Raw genomic sequence first — 18,026 nt, forward strand, 5'->3', positions numbered from 1 at the left:
CTGCCTCTCTCTGTGTGTCTCTCATGAATAAAAAAAATATTTTTTTAAAAAAATAGAAATAAACTGTTGAAGTAAAATCAAAAGAAAAGTATTAACCTTTGGCATGTGAAAATTATATGAGAATTAAATGTCTTTAATTAATTAAAGTTTTATTAGAACATAGCCACACTATGTTCTAATTTACACATTGCCTGTAGCTGCTTTTGTTCTCCAACAGCAGAGATGCATAGTTGTGACACAAGCCATATGTTACATGTTCTCCACTTTGCACAGCTGCTTGGTTCACTACAAATCACAGCTATAATTCTACAACATTTCTGATGCCATGCATATTGCTGTACCACACATTTGTTTTATTGCTATTGTATGTGATGTAAAAAGAAGGAAAGTAAAAAGTGGACTTTTAATAATTCAATCTTAAGGTACTGTGGAGTGTGGATTATTTCATTATCAAATGAGACAACAAATTCCTTTGTATTTATCAAAGACACTATAACAATGCTAAATAAGTGTTCATATTCCCAGACTATGCATTTATCCTATCTCCCAACTCATGGGAAAACAATGATCAGAATAAAAGTAGAAACATTTAAATAAAACATCTCATTACAACAGAATTTCTTCACAAAAATAAAAGACAAAAATGAGGCTGCAACTAAATTTCTGAGTGGATCATTTATTAGCCAAAGAAGAAAATTATTTTACCAATGTTGATTTATTAATTAAAGAAATGTAGCCAGAGAAAGTAGTTAAGACTGTCAACTATTTGGCAAGAACAGTTGCTTAGAGTTGAAAACATTGGAAGCAGCATCAACAGTCAATTAAAAACAAGACAAATTATCTTGAATGATTTTCTTTGGCTCTTCATTAGTGAAAAGATAGGGACAATACTGGTTGATTGTTGCTTATCAGCAGAGTCAATGATGCATTTGGAGTGGCTGAAAAATTACCTTTGTGAATCATCTGTGTGGAGCAAATACAGGTAAGAATAATTTCAAAGAAGTTGAGAAAACACTCATACAGAACAACCTGAAGTGGAATCTGCTAAGATGTGTTAACAACTGATAGTGGAAAAAATATGTGTGGAGTAAAAAAAGCCTCCTCTCCACAAATTCACAAAGCTTATGAAGATGTAAGGTGTTTAAAACCTATGGTCATTCATTGTATCATTCATCCATAGGTCCTTTGCAGAAAGCATTTGAATCTATGTTGTCAAACCAGTAGTGACAATAGTGAACTTCATTCACTCTTGTGGATTTAAGGATTGTCACTTAGATGATTTTGAACTCGGGGCCAGGAATTTAATGTTTTTTTTTCAACTGCTATTATCAAACATCGAGCAGCTTTGAAATTCACATTTACTATGGATTTGATAATGTTCCTTAAGGAACAGGCAGAGTGCTTACCTTTGAAATGTACACTTCAGTATAGTCATTTCTATAACCAATGTTGGTTGAATAAGAAGTAACATCAAAGTGCTGTATAAGACCAGTGCTGTCAAAAGTTAAAACAATAAGCTAGGTCTCCATTTTTACACAAATTGTAAAGTGGGCTAAACTACAGTTCTGAACTAAAACTACAATTAGCTTTTTTCTTATGTTCATGAATGTGCAAAGGAAATGTACATATTTTATAACCCATTGAATGGTGCAGCCAACAAAGCTTCTCCATACCTTCAATTGGACATGGCTCGTCTGCAATGTAATGGCATGTTATAAAGCAAGCGTCAAGACTGGAACCAAATAGGATCCATAAATTCCTTCCAAGAGATTGAATATATTCAATTAAAATGATATGTTTGTGGAAGGTTATGAGTGTCAGTACCTCTCCGTGGGAAAAGACATTTCATAGGTAAATACCATATATACAAAATGGCATTAGGGATCGACATTCAGAGATGGACATTTGCAATCAATTTGGATGATCAAGAACACTAAATTCGAAACCCCGAAGTATGAATTTTCCATCACTGCTATAACAAGTAACCACAACTTAGTGGCTTAAAATACCCATTTACTACCTCACAGCCTTATGAGTCAGAATTCTGAGTGACAGCATAACTCACCTGGATTTGCAGTGGAAAATCTCACAAGGCCAAAATCAAGGTCAGCAAAGCTGTGGTCCTTTTTGAAAGTTCTGGAAATGATTCCACTTCTAAGCTCATTCAGACTGTTGGACAACCACAATTTCTATGTTTATGGAACGGAGGCCCTCATTTCCTTTATGACTGTCAGCCAGGGGCCAATCTGAGACTTCTTGATTCACCACACGTATTTCTCATGCTTTCCATGTGGCCCCTCCACCAACTGCAGGTCTGCTCTCTCATGCTTCCAATATCTATTTTTCTTTCCCCTGCATTTCTATGACTTCAGCCTGAGAGTGTTCTCTCTGCTTTTTTAAGAGCTTGTTTAATTAAAATAGGTCCACCTGGATAAAGCAAACTACTATCCCTATACTAATATCCATAGTCTCAATTATACCTGCAACTTCCTTTCGCTTATATAGCATAGTTAGAGGACATAAGGATTAGGATGTGGACATATTCGTGGGTCATTCATTATTCTGTCGACCATACCCAATGGAGCAAAATGTTATTATCCAAAAAAGAAATTTTCTTTTCATTAGCAGCTTCATGTCATAAAAATTGTACATACTATTATTATTTTGAATTGTGTTAATTAAAAATGTATGGAAACGTATATTTCTCTCTTGTTATACAAATACCTGTCTAATAGTACAATTTTGCCTTTTGGCCCATAAGCTTAAAATGTTTTCTATCTGGCCCATTACAGAAAAGTTTGCTGATTTATGTTGTGGTAGAAAAATAAATTGGGGCAGACTTTTTGGAAGGAAGCTTAACAAAATGTTTCACAAACTAAAATGAAAATGAACAAACAAAATAAAATTTTTTTAAAGATTGTATTTATTTATTTATTTATTTGAGAGAGAGAGAGAGAGAGAGAGAGAGAATGTGTGAGAGGAACACAAGAGGTGGAGAGGGAGAGGCAGGCTACCCATTAAGCAGGGAGCCCAATGTGGGGCTCAATCTCAGAACCCTGAGATCATGACCTAAACTGAAGGCAGACACTTAGACTGAGCCACCCAGCTGCCCCACAAACAAAACAAATTTTAAAAAACTGTGTCATAAATTACATTACTAGAATTTTATTCCAGAAGACAAAGTATGTGTAAATCCATTTGGTTCTAAAATTATATTGTAATAAATGTAAATGATTGCTATTTTTATTGCCATTGATTATATCCATTTCAATATTTTAATAATATATATTTATTGTATTATAAAGAGACAACTATAATTACAAGTCTTTTTATAAAACAAATCGTCTTAATTTCATCGGAACATTAAAGAAGCAATAAAAAGAGACTTTGGTCTAATGTAGTTAGTCCTCAAATAGAGCTCTATAAATATTGCTTAGGGATATGGAGAAATCTTCAAGAAGAAATGATGGGGGTTGTCCTCCCAGGAGTGAGACTGAGAACAGGAAGAAGTGGAACAGGAGTTCTCACTTGTGATCATAAGGTCTATGCACTATTTGATTTTATTTTGATAAAAGTGTAAAAATTTGGAATTAAATACTTGTATGTGTTTTATTTTCTTTTTTTTTAAAGAGTTATTTATTTACTTTAGAAAGAGAAAGCATGCGTGAGTGGGGGGAGAGACAGAGGGGAAGGGAGACAAGCAGACTCTCCACTGAGCAGGACCCCCGCCCCCACCACATGGAGCTCAATCCCAGGACCCCCAGATCAGAACCTGAGCCAAAACCAAGAGCCAGAGGCTTTAACCAACTGAGCCACTCCCAGGTCCCCCTGATTTTACTTTGACAAAAGTATAAAAAATATGGGATTTACACATGTGTAGTTTATTTTTTTAAAGAAATATATGCTGGAGGCTGTCTTTTCATCAGAAAGCCTTATATTCCACAGAACAAGAAATTACTGAGAAACTGAGAGTAGAACTAATTACTAAATTTGCTCCCTTTGACCAAACAGTCCAGAGCTTAAATGAATGAAATGTAAATTGAATGAAATCTCACAGGGCCTGAAAACAGTATCTTGTAGGTCACGTTTTTCCTTTTGAGCCTCCTGTTCTAATGTCTTCCTTTTACATTCATTTCCTAAAAAGAAGTCCTTTGAATTCTGCTGGTTATAGAAAGCCTTCCCTTCCCACCAGAAGAAGGGAAATCTTTAAGCAAAGGCCTCTTTTCTCCTGGGGAAAATCTCACATAGGCAAGGGGAATATTTTCCCTGGATACACAAATAGGCAAAGTAAGAAAAGTCAATAGATAGACAATTTTTTTTTTACAAGGAAATATCCAAGATAGGCTAAGAATACAGAAATGCAGTGCTGGCTACATATCTGAATGAAGAGAGGCTTTGAAGTAGGCATGCCTGCTTTCAAGTACTAGTAGTTCCTAATCCTCTGGACCTCAGTCCTAGCATCTCTAACAGTGAGTAAGAGGTATCTATGTCAAGGATTCCTTAGCAATTAATGAATTAATGAATATAAAATGGCAAGCGTAATATTTAGTTTACAGTAAACATTCAACAAAGCTGTTTCTCTGCCATTATTGTAAATTTCTCCCCCCAAACTACATCCTTTTTAGTGTCTATAATCATATGAATAAGATCTAAATATATCTATATATACTTAAGTACAGCTTTTAAATATATGCAAATTAATTTAATTATCTATGTTTTACTTTCAAGCAATTTGTACTTCCTCTCCTTTTAGCTATTTTGAAAGCAAGAAGCACATCTAATAATTCTTGTATAACCCCATATAATATGCATCCTGTTTCTATTAATGTATTTGAATATTTATATTCAGTATTCCACTTAATCCACACAATATCCTACAAGGTGTGAGCTTGTTTTATCCCAGGGTAACAGTTGAGAAGGCTGAAGGGTACAGTGGTTACATAAGTTGGTCAGGCTAATACCACTTGAAGGTGACAGGGTAGGGATTTGAGGACTTGAACCTGGATGTGTCTGTGTCCAGAGTCCAGATACCTGTTATGCTGTATTGTCATCACCCCTAAAAGAGAGCAGAAATTGCTTTCTTGCTCATCTTTGCAGGTGCTTTCAGGAGTTACACTATCTGTTTTTAGCATACACGTCCACATTGACTCCACCACATTACTTCTCTTTTCCCCTGTCGGTAGCTCACAAATACTTTCATTTTCCACCATCCCAGTCCATAGTACCCTGGTCCAGGCTGCTCTTATTATGGCTCAGACAACTGGTTCAAACTCCTGCAAGATCAGCCAGTCTTCCTTCTTACACCTTCCGGCTCCTTCTCTACACTGCATCCCAGCTGTATTCTAAAACCCAATCTGTTCTTGTAGTGCTTGGGTAACTCCAGGCCTCTGAGGAAAAACACTCCAACTCTTTAACTCCCCCTACCGTATAAGCTCATGAAAGCAGTAGCAACCCTGGACAGCTGGCATAAGAGGGCCTGGCATATTTGGGTTATTCAGGAAGTCTTCAGTCAGCATGTTGAAGGACCCTGGCTTCCAGGCTTCTTTATATTCGTGCACCTGTTCATTCTTTCAGCCTCATCTTTTGCTATTCTTGCCCTTGAACATGTAAGAAACTGCTATAATAAACTTCAGTATCCAGCAGGATACTGAAGCTACAAGACCGAGGGCAATAGGCATTGCCCTCATGAAGACTGTAGTCTGTGTAGGAGGGAGACATAGATTATTTCAGTACAACAAAAGAAAGACTGCCCTAAGTTTCACAGCAGCTCAGCAAAGGCGGGGCACTTTGCCAAACACGAAAACCTGCAGATAGGTTTCATCACCGCTTCTATAAATGCCTATTGATTTTGCCTATGTCAACAAGATAACTGAATCTCCAGATGTTTAGTCTACATGTTTTCCGGAGATGCGTTGTTTATGTACCAACATGAATGGTCACAGGAAACTTTAAATTTTTTTTCCATTTGAATATTATTATCATTTTGTTCATACCAATTTTCCTAGCAAAAAGGCTAAAAATTTCCCAAAGGTCACAGTAGAATTCTTCTCCTGGTTTGACAGGCTGAAGACCAAATTTTTGAATGTCAAACATGCTCATAAGTAGTCTGAGTTTGTCTGTTGGCTAATGCCATTTCACTTACATTTTTCCCAAAGATATCTGTTTTCCTCAGCAAGAGAACTCTATTTGGAATTAAGTCACATGCAGACTCTGCTACATCAGGGGTCAGGCCCTTCCATTTCTCTCCCTTCAATTTTGACAACACCCTGGATAGGGGTGAGGGGACCATCGTAGGGGGCAGGTAATCAAAGGAACAGAGCAACTCAGTCTTTCATATTGTGATTCCGTATTGACCGAAAACTACTCCAACATTTTCAGCAATATGCAGCATTGGATATGCAGAATGTGAAGTTACTCAGAAATCATAGCTGCAAATATTGGGAGGAGTGGTGTACTGAGGTGGGGAGAGGGCAGGGTGGTAGGAGCATGCCACCTCATGTGTGGGCAGCAATGGCATTGGCTGTAGAAAATTTAGAGAAATGATAAAACTGACTAAATTCTGGTCTGCTGGGACGCCTGGATGGCTCAGTGATTGAGCATCTGCCTTCGTCTCAGGTCATGATCCCAGGGTCCTGGGATCAAGTCTCGCATCAGGGTCCCTGCAGGGAGGCTGCTTCTCCCTCTGCCTATGTCTCTGCCTCTCTTTCTGTGTCTCTCATGAATAAGAAAATAAAATCTTAAAACTAAAAAAAAATTTAAAAATAAAAATAAAATCTGGTCTGCTTTTTATTATCCCCATGCATTGTCATTTTAACAATGTCAGTGGTACAATCCTCCTCCCTGCTGGAATAGACCATGCTTTATGGGACCCTTCTGCCTCTCCCCAAGTCCTTTTCTCCGTACTTATGAATCTCTTTCTCTCTGATCCTATGAGTCAAGGACTGCTGTGACCAGAGCTAGGGAGTGTTACGTTCTGTTGCTGTCTATAATGGTATCAGCTTTGGTATCTGATGATGCAGCAATAAATGTGGAGTTGTAACATGGGGTGACATCCCTAATGCTTTCCTATTAGAGTTATCTCTTCCATAGCGAATCTGATGCTCACTTCCACACAACGATTGGCTTCATAAAATTCTTTATTTTCCAGGATCTGATGGGAGGACTGCCTTGTCAAGAAATAGGATGCATTTCCACCAACAGGCCTGAAATCAATGAGCTCCTTTAGGAGGAGGTTCCTCGCTGGGTGCAGTAACACCACTAAAATCCCAGCTCGATAACTGACAATTTGATTTGATTATGGGCACATGCTTTTTTGGAAAATGTGTAACTATATAACAAACAATATGAGAGAAGTATCCTGAGTTCAACTAGAAGAAAGAGATATATTTTTGAGAGTTATTTCAGGAAGGCCTTGCTAGGAAAAAAAAAAAAAAGAATTATTACTGGAAGGAAGGCAAGAAGGAAGACAAAAGGGAAAGAATAAAACAGGGAAATCCTTCAGTTTTTTTTTCTTTTGTAGGGCTAACTGATTGACCTGTATTATATTTGGATGTAAGACAAAAATTAAAAGATGATTTTAAAAAAAGTATGATTACTTCTTCCCAAATTAGAACATTTTTATTTAAATGATTGAAAATGGAATGTGTACAAAGCAGCATGTCATCTTTGTACATTGTCCAATAAGTCTCTGCATCGAACTATATTTTGGCAGGCAGTCTTTTCATCTTCAGACCAGCTATTCCCCTGTGGCCACAATATTCCAAGTATTTTTCCAGCCTCTCTATCTTTTACCAGACCAACACCAAAGCTTGCATGCTCCCCTGTGCTGGGCCACTCCCAGCCCTCAGTGACCCTCTGTTTGACATTGTGCAAAGAGTAAACAGGAAAGCAAGGCTGGGACACCAGCACAGAATAGAAATTTGTCCTTGTTAAAATGTAGCAAATCTAGCAAATGAACCTCAGGATTGCCATTCTAGAAGATTATGGAATCACAGAGAGGAAAGGTAAGATAATGATCACTTAGTCCATTTTTATTACTTTGTTTTAGTTTACAGATGTGAATAAGACATATTGACATGCAATGATTTGACCAAGTTGTTACAGATGTGAAGCAGGAGAACCCAAGTAAAAGCTAAGACAAAAACAGAATCTTAATTGTTTGATATCTTCACCAGAACTTACTCTTAATTTGACCATAGGACAATACTAGTTCTGGCAAAAATTTAATACTGAGGATTTATTTATAAATGGTATAATAATGGATGCCTACCCTACTTTGTTCATTTTTTGGATACATAGGGCAGGTATTTTACTACTGGATTGAAAATTATGCTTATTTTCTGTTCTAAGCACGCAGGGTGCAACATGACAATGAGACTGAACCTCTAAGCCACATTTGATACACAGTCTTATATATGATGAATTATGGGTTATCAAATAATGAAAATCCTATCTACACTTCCTATAGCTTTTAGTAAAACAAGATGTTTGTATAAACTCCTCAGCCATTACCAGCTAGTCATTTCCTACCCATACAGAAATGGTAATCAGAGGTAGTGGATTTTTCCCAAAGAATCATACTTATCTGTACCCTATTAAAATAAAGGTAATTTTTCAAATATCAAATATCATTGGAATTCCTCTGTGTCATACTATAAAGCTATTAATATAAATGGATTACAAATCAGAAAAACAATTCCTTTGTCAGATTATGTGTCTATTCTCCATTCAAAAAGTCTGGTTTCCAGAAACTATTTTGCTCCAAGCAGAAAAACTCAACACCCAAGGTTAATGTCAGCTGCCCAACATCCAAACATCCCTGCCATCACATTATAATACTTCCTAAAGAAACTTTTGTTTAAAACAAAACAAAACAAACTAACAAAGTAAACCCCACATAAATTCCCAAATGGCGATGTTCTCAGAGAGGAGGCTGGCTCCATTCCCAGCCCCACAGTGAGTCCAGATTGGTCTAAGCCAATTACTGCACCACCATTCCTCTCACCAGGGCATGAGATTTAGACAGGGGCATGAGAAATAAGACTTAGGAAAGCCATTGGAAATCTTCTGGGGAAAGGCCTCTTCGCTCTCAGATGAGATGCATAGAAAGAGGCACCTTCTTCCCCAGGATCTAGTTTTGCCTTGTTTTGTGGTCCGTAAGCAAGCACAAGCAGAAAGCGCATGCTCCAGGGATGGGCAAAGCAGAATGAGGAAGAGGACTTAGGTTCTTAATGACACCGCTGAACCTCTAAAATAACAAGCTCTATAATTACCATTTCTCCAGATATTCTGTTGTAGGAGGTAAGAAATGTCCTTACTGTTTAAACCAATTGCAGCTGGAAATATCCAAAATGATAAAGACCAAAACTGCCTTGAAAACTGTGTCTCTGGGATCCCTGGGTGGTGCAGCGGTTTGGCGCCTGCCTTTGGCCCAGGGCGCGATCCTGGAGACCCGGGATCGAATCCCACATCAGGCTCCCGGTGCATGGAGCCTGCTTCTCCCTCCGCCTGTGTCTCTGCCTCTCTCTCTCTCTCTGTGACTATCATAAATAAATACAAAATTTAAAAAAAAAAAGAAAACTGTGTCTCTCAGGTATGCCCTTCCTAGATACAAGAGGCCTGACTGACTAAGAGATATGGGTAGGTGCAATGCAAAGTCCTTAAAGCCACAGAGGAAGTTCAGTGAGCATTTTCTAAAAAGCCCCAAAGCCAGCATTGCTTGAGAGGGCTGTGGTAGAGTGAGTTCTGTGTAAAGCTGCATTATTCAGCCTCTCTTGCGACTAAATTCTAATCTTAGGCTGTAAGAGGAAGGGAGGTATGCCATTCCAGACTGAGCCAGAAACACTTCTCTGGTGGGCTCTTCTGGGCTCTGTCCCCCCTTGCAGCTGGCTGGCTAGGAATGACCTCAGGAATGCCCTTGGAAGCCAGGAGCTAAAGGTGGATGAATGACCCATGGAACGAGGTCTACCTCTTCCCGCTAAGCAGAACTAGTCACCATGGCTATACCTTGAACAAGATATAAACTTGTGTTATACCGCTAACATTTAGAGGTTTATTTGGTGCAATCACTAACATTATGCCTTAGTTAACGAAACAAGAGCTACAGAGTTTTGGTGAATGGCGATATGAATGAATTGACCAGTAGATAAAGAACATAATCACATATCCAAGTGTATAAATAAGGAAACAGGATCAGAGAGTTCGGCGTCTCGCCCGAAACACCCAGAAAGTAACTTGTGGAAATGGCCTAGAACTCAACTATTTTGTGTGCAAATACATGTTCCTCTGCTGTCCTATCCTTCAAAATGCCAAGTGGATAAATTCCAACTGGTTCCAAGTCTTGAAAACTGATAGTGACCAACACATAACAGAAAAGACTAATCCTAGGTGAACTAAACAGCACAGATTCTTGTGTTGTTACTGACTGGCCTCTAAATGCACTGCTTTCAGCTTTATATTGAGCTTTATTTTAAATCAGGTTAGCTAAAACTATCATGTGATTGATATTCACTGATATTTTAGTGCAAAGTAACTTCCTGTAGGTTAATCTGGAATGTTGCTATCTCTTCCCTTCTTTGAGCATATACTTTATCTTCCTAATGAATCTATAATAGTATTTGACATTAGCTTTTCATAGCATGAAAATTAAGGAACCATGCTTTTCTTCTTTCCCTTAATCTTTTTCTGTTAAAAATATGTTTTCATCATAGAAAAGAGATTTAAAAATCACCTACTGAACCAGTTTGTCATTGTTGACGTGGGAGATTATAGGTAAGCATGGGAAAGAGGCTTGAATGATCCATGTGGCAAAAGATTAGAGTCAGAGACATACATAAAAACTCCTATTTAACTTAATATAGAGAGCCATGTAAACAACTATTTATAGATACACAAATGCACAAATTAATATATAGACAGTCCCTAATTTACAATGGCTCAACATAGGATTTTTCAACTTGATGATGCTGTGCAAGCATTCCATAGAAACCAGACTTTGAATTTTGCTAGCCATATTCAGTAAGACAATCTCTTCTGATGCTGGGCAATGGCTCTGAGCCACAGTTCCCAGTCACCAATGCAACCAGGAGGGTAAACAACCAATGTATTTACAACTATGCTATTGTTCACTTTCAGGGCGATGTTCAATAAATTACATGAGATATTCACACTTTATTATAAAATAGACTTTATGTTGGGGTGCCTGGGTAGCTCAGTCAGTTGATAGCTGACTCTTGACTTTGGCTTAGGTCATGATCTCAGGACTGTGAGACAGAGCCTGTGGTCAGGCTCCATATGGAGTCTGCTTAAGATTCTCTCTTACCCTCTCACTCTGTATACCCCCTGCCCCCGTGCCCCCCATATGTGAACTCACTCTGTCTTAAAAAAAAAAAGGCTTTATGTTAAATGACTTTGCCCAACTGTAGGCCAATGTAAAGCCTCTGAACATGTTAAGGTAGGCTAGACTAAGCTATAATTTTGGTAGTTTAGGTTTATTAAATGCATTTTGAACTTACAATAATTTCAACTTACCATGGGCTTATTAGGATGAATCCCCAGCATAAGTTGAGGAAGATCTTTACAGTCATGTATTTTCTTGCTGTCAGTTGGAAAGGCTTAGAAGTGATAACATCACAACAGCAAGCAGCACATTTAGCACCCAGATTTTTGTTTCTAATACCATTGTCTAATCAAACAAACCAGGCCTGGTTAGAGAAATTAGAGAAATGGCTAATACTGGGGCAGAAAAGATAAAAGACAAGCTTGGATTATCTTACAGTACAAGAAAGAACAATTTTTTTTTTAAAAAAAAGCACATAATAATAATGGGTTATGTCAAAGGGAGACAGAAACTAATGGACAGAGTTGGAACAATCTGAACAACAAAATAAAGTAGTATTGAGTTATAACCCAAACACAATAGAAATATGTCTAAATATCCATTAGTCCATACTAATATAAAAGCATTGGGGGGCACACAAGTGGATCATTCAGTTAAGCAACTGCCATCACCACAGGTCATGATCTCAGGGTCCTGGGATTGAGCCCCCCCCCTTCCCTGAGTCAGACTCCTATCTCAGTGGGGGTCTGCTTCTCCCTCTCCTCAGCCCCTCCCCTCAACTTGTGCACATGCTCTCTCTCACACATAAATAAATAAATAAAATCTTTTTAAAAAAATGTTGAGTAAATAGAATAGTAAATGGAATATAACAGAATGAGAATAAAAAAGAAATCTCATATAGAAGCATGGGATGGGTGGAGAACCATCAAGAATATTATAGAAGCTGTTCTTGCCCTCGGTGGGGATGCAAAATGAATGGTCACCAAGATCACTTTCAATTTTAAAGGCCGGAATGTGTCTCTAATCTTGTATATAACACCACCTTTAAGCTATCACTCTTAAGCGCTGCCCCTGTTACAGAGCTCTCTGCAGTCTCATTGGTCTCCTAACTGAAAAACTGATTTCACTAGCAAACATCAAAGGCATCTTTTGAGAGGATGAGTCCTTCAGCTTCTTTGTATGCATAGATGGGCACATCTCTAAGTATCTGATAAAGAACAGGTCCTTTCACCCAGATTAAGAAAGTGTGAATGAATCATCTTTTGAAACTCCATCTTCTCCATGAAGTCAATGCAAAAAGAACAGAAGCTTTGGAAGGCAGGTCTCCAGTTCACCACCAAATTTAGAACTAGTCTTCAAGACTTCTTCATGTTCTTTCCAGAACATTGGGTCTTGTGAAAGGTCCAATCAGTAAAAAATAAAGTACACATGCACATCTATTAATGTAAAAGTTTCTGAATTCGATGGGGTCTGCAGGTGAGACTTTGTTGCCTTCATAGTGGTGGGTACTGAGGGAGGAATTGTACCGGGTAGGAGTCTTCCCTCCTCTGGGGTGAAGTGGACTACTGTTTTACATTATCAAATGACTCCAATGTGTTTTCCCCTAGCTATCTAGAGCCTTCTAGTCCTCTTTCCGCAGGCAAAAACAGTGTGATAGAGGTCCCAAAATGTTTGTTTCTGGACTAGCACTCACAAGAGAAAGTCAGATTAGCTTCTTGGTCCACTTCGCATCAGAGTAAACCTGATGGAAAGGAGAATGGGGGAAGGGAACTGAAATCAGTTTTAAGAACTTTTTGTCCTAAACTTCACAAGTACAGAAAGTAAATGTAATATTTTATGGGAAACCACACATTGCCTGTGGATCTTCACTACCAACGCGCAGCGTTGGATACACACACGCGCGCACACACACACACACACACACTCCAAGCCACAGGCTAGACTGCTATTGGCAAATGCCTCCTCTCCAATCACCAGAGCTAGGGAAGAATCCGGAGAGCCCCAACGCACCACCAACAGATGGGGTCTCTGGCAGCCCTGGGCTGCAGCCTACTAGTCTGTGGAATGACAGCGTGGAAGGTGTTGCAAGGAAATCCCTTGCATGCTTTGTGGTATGTTAAAAATGCAGCATCATCCTCTCTGCTCCCTTGTCTTCGGCTGGGAAGCAGAATTCGAGGGCACCGTTTCCCTAGGGGGGCAAAAACGCTGCTCGCCTCCAGGAGCCCTCGAGCTCCCTCCCTCCACGCCCCCCCCCCACCCCAGGCTCTAACTGCCTTTGCTCCAATGGGCCGGCAGCACCTTCACCCGTTTCCTCCTCCATTCACTCCAGCCAGGAGGGAAGAGGGAAAACAAAACTCTAAAAATAACTGCCAGCATCTTAAAAAAAAAAAAAAAAAAAAGCAAAGCTTAGCTGCCCCCCCAGTCCCTCCCTCCCTTCTAGTCTGTCTCCTCCCCGCCCCCCCCCGCCCCTTATGGGGCACATGTCTGCTTCTTACAACACCGAGGCACATGGTTTCAGTTAGACACCGAACCCCGCCAGGACGGAGAGGAAATCCACATCTGTGGGACGCTCCGCACCGAGCCACCTCCAGCGAGGGAGGCCGGGACTGCAGCACCGAGATGAAGGGCTAGACCGCGGGAGCGCGGCTCATGCGGTGAGAGGGGCGCGGGAGGCGGCGAGGGCGCGGGGAGGCCGGCGCCGTGGGCCCCGCGGGGCCCCGCAGCGCCCGCCGCGGGCCCCCACGCGCGCGGTCGGCGTTTGCCCGCCTTGCTGCAACTTGCTGCAGTGTTTGAAAGAGTAGTAGGAGCGCATGGAGGTGGGGCCGGGGCGAGACCAGGCGGAGTGGCCGGGGGTGAGCGCGGGGAGCGGGGAGGCGAGGCGGCGGGGCCGGGGAAGGGGGCTGGCCCGGAGGGGGGCACGGGGAGTCGGGGGGAGCCAGGCGCTTACACATGTCACATGTGCTTTTTAAGACGGCCGGGAGCGCCTGCGAGCTGGATCTGGTGGAGGATGCTGCGGCAGGTGCTTCGCAGAGGGCTCCAGTCGTTCTGCCACAGGCTGGGCTTGTGCGTGAGCCGGCACCCCGTCTTCTTCCTCACCGTGCCCGCAGTCCTGACCATCACCTTCGGCCTCAGCGCGCTCAACCGCTTCCAGCCCGAGGGCGACCTGGAGCGCCTGGTCGCTCCCAGCCACAGCCTGGCCAAGATCGAGCGCAGCCTGGCCAGCAGCCTTTTCCCCCTGGACCAGTCCAAAAGCCAGCTCTATTCGGACTTACACACCCCTGGGAGGTATGGCAGGGTGATCCTGCTCTCCCCACCCGGGGACAATATTTTGCTCCAGGCTGAGGGGATCCTGCAGACCCACCGAGCCGTGCTGGAAATGAAGGTGAACCACAAGGGCTATAATTATACTTTTTCCCATCTGTGTGTGTTGAAAAATCAGGATAAGAAATGCGTGCTGGATGATATTATTTCAGTGCTAGAGGATCTCAGGCAGGCTGCCGTCTCCAATAAGACAACAGCCAGGGTGCAAGTGAGGTATCCCAACACTAAATTAAAGGTATGCTCCTCCTGCATGCTTCTGCCAATTAAAGAGGCAGCACTTCATTTCTTGCCCTAAACAAGCAAAGAAAATGCAGAGGTCTCATCCTTAAGACTCAGAAGCTAATGCTTCTTTCATTTCTCGGAGGGGAGGGGGGGAAGATGGGCAACTGAGTGAAGAAAACAGGCCATGAATGGTATGACTAGATATTAAGAAATTCAAAGCCAAACAAAACAAATGCCAAAAATGGAAAAAAAAAAAAGAAAAAGAAAAAAAAAAAGTTGTTTCTGAGACCCTGCAATTACATCTTTGTTCAGGGTTAATAAATCAGTGAATGGAAGGGGGAGGGGGAGTCCTGAACAATTTGGGGGATTTCTTTTCATTATGGGGCTCAATGTATTTCTTATTACTGATTACACATCCACCTGGTGCCATATCCACCTATTTACATCTTCAGCCTGGTTTGATTTTGACATATCGAGATTTTGTGTTTTGGTGCCCTGTGAGTGTGTGTCTGAAGGCAGTGGATATGAATGTAGTAGGGATTCCAGGAATTATGTGTAAGTGTGTTAGCATAGCAAAAGAAGCAGAAATTTTCTGTGTGTAAAAATGGGGAAATGGAGCTAACTGATGTACTATTTTACTGAATCCTGTTATCTCCCTTTTTCATGACAAAATCTAAACCAAACCAAGATGATTATAATAGCCCAACAGCAAAAAAGAAAGAACTCCACAGTCAGCAAAAATTGCAAAAAAAAAAAAAAAGATCATTTCAACATTAAATATATTGTGCTGTTTAAACTCTTAATTCAAATTTTGTTGCTCAAATGAGATTTCTAAACTCATTCTCCACTGTCAGGATTGAGCTGCTGCAGGCAATGAGGCATGCAGTCTCCAGGTGACTGAAGTTTCAGGGACAAATGTGACTTCCAAAAGAGTCACTGCACCATTTGTATGCTCGACCCTGTGCATGCTCAGATGCTACAACCAAGAACTCCCAAGACAGGTGTTTCCCAAGAAGGAGGAATTTTCTTTCTTCTAATACATATAAGGCTATGTGTGTGTGCTTCCATGGAGATAATGGAATAGGAAGGACCTCAGTTTGGATAAATGGATGGCCTAATATAGGAAATCATGAATATTTCTGTTAATGTATCTGATATAGTCAGCATCTATACACGATTTAAAAAGAACTTTCTCGGTTTTTTTTTTTTTTTTAGTTAAAAGGCTCTTTTTTTGTGCATTGAAAGAGGACTTCAAGCACTCAGAAAGTAGGGATTCCTCAGGAAACCTCATAACCTGACTCCTTTTAACATGTTGTCCTTGTTTAAATGCATCCAGAGGCTGACAGGGTTTCAGCTTTACAAAGCCGAGCAGTCCCTTGAGGTTTACTGAAACTAGACAGATGATTCATCAGCTTGAAATCTAGGTAAGGGCTGGCCTGCCTCACACTTACTGAAGGAGGCATGCTGAATATATGTGGTTGGGTAGCTTGCTTTTTGTTACCTGAATCTGTTGCCATCAATATTATCACTTGCCACAGAAAAGGATGGAGTGGAGAAGTGATCTTCCCAGACTACAGTCTTTTACCTCAGTTATTACCTATGCCAAACATCTGGTGTAAAGAAAGGTTGGAAACTGTGTCATAGTTAAGTTTCGACTTGTTTTCCCTATTGAGGCAAGTTTGCAGATTATTCACAGGCATTATTAGTTGGGTCCCTTGTTTCCTTCATTCAGCAGTACCCTCCAGGTGTAAGAGCTTTGTCCAATCGGCCACGGTGAATATTTCGTTTACCTGGCAATGTTATTATGGCATTTACAAAGTAAACCCCTGAGGTTTTTCATTCACTCATTTAATAATTGGTTGTGCTCCTATGATTTACTAGGGGCTTTTCTAGGCCTACGAGACAGAATTTGGGGTAAGATAAGCAAGGATCTTATTCTCACTGGGCTTAAGAGTGATATATGTCGGCAACCTCACCCAGAGTTATCTGTGAGCAAGGACTCTGAGATTTCTGGGTTCCTCATTGAGTCAACACCACACTAAGCCTATAATTGGAGCTCCATCTAAACTTTTTGGCTGATTGGTTAATAGATCTACATCTTGGTAGGGGTCAGTGAGTAATCATAGAAGAATGGAGTAATTGATCACAAAGACCAGTGTAGTAATAAAATTATTCTATTAACCATAAAAAGAACAGGAGAATTATATGCCAGCTCTATAAACTGTAGAGCCCTATTCTAGTATATTCTAATGTCAATGTCTCCTCAAATGTGCTGGCTTGACTCTCTCTGCATGGCATTAGTGGGAGTTGTAGAAGCTGTTTGGGAAAAATGAATACTTTGAGTCTCTTCTGAGAGCAATGGGCCCTCTCAAGCATCCAGAGGTAATCTCAGCCATGGGAATGTAACATAAAATATAATTTGTGCAGTAAGTACCATGGATACCTTGAATCTGATCGAAGTGTCTCCAAGGACTTCTAAGTTAAGAACTCCTTGTCACAGAGCAAAATGAGACAGCCTTTTGTTTGGATTACGTGTTATTTGGAAAAGATTTTGATTCAAATGTGGCACTGGTTCTCAAAGAGTGTCCCTGCAATGTTGATGTGTGGTAAAGTTTGAGAACGTCTAGTGTACGTGATTTGAGGGGAAAGTTTGTACTCATGTGTTATGGCCCTCGAATTCATTTTGCTTTCCTCTGTTGTACTTGGGTCACCACCCTTCCCAAATCAACATGGAAAATTTTCATGGTAGAAAATGCTACTGATGGGCCAGGGAATCAGGGGTTATGGAAAAACGCAAACTAACTAGCACAGGCTGGATAATGAGAGTAGGAATTGGCAATCTCTTGACATGAAGAAAGCAGTAGGTCAGTTCTTAGAGACAGTCTGAAAATGCATAAACACTGATTGGCAGAAAGAAGTAGCCAGACACAGTTCTGACAATTGGAAAGGCATCTTCCAAATGTTAATTAAGACACTTGAGTCATCCTGAGCACCGAACAGTTTAGAACTTCTGATAAACATGATTTTCTTGACTAGGTGATCCAGAGAGGCAGGGACATGGAAAGTTGACTGGTATGGAATTCCAAACAGAGGCTCAAATAAAGCTGGTATGGAAAAAGCAGGACTCAGCTTAGGACACTACAAA

General features: G+C 40.6%; 1 protein-coding gene across 1 annotated transcript in view; it reads left to right on the top strand.

The window, feature by feature from the left end:
* Positions 1-14,286: 14,286 nt before the first annotated feature.
* The window catches only part of PTCHD4 (patched domain containing 4), a 174,060-nt gene continuing 170,320 nt past the window's right edge, over positions 14,287-18,026 (top strand). The window contains exon 1 of the mRNA XM_041771888.1: positions 14,287-14,720. Within this exon, the coding sequence (XP_041627822.1) occupies positions 14,295-14,720 (426 nt within the window). The 5' untranslated portion in view covers positions 14,287-14,294. The remainder of the gene's footprint in view (positions 14,721-18,026) is intronic.

Source organism: Vulpes lagopus, chromosome 1 (assembly GCF_018345385.1).
Source record: "Vulpes lagopus strain Blue_001 chromosome 1, ASM1834538v1, whole genome shotgun sequence".
Classification (NCBI taxonomy): domain Eukaryota; kingdom Metazoa; phylum Chordata; class Mammalia; order Carnivora; family Canidae; genus Vulpes; species Vulpes lagopus.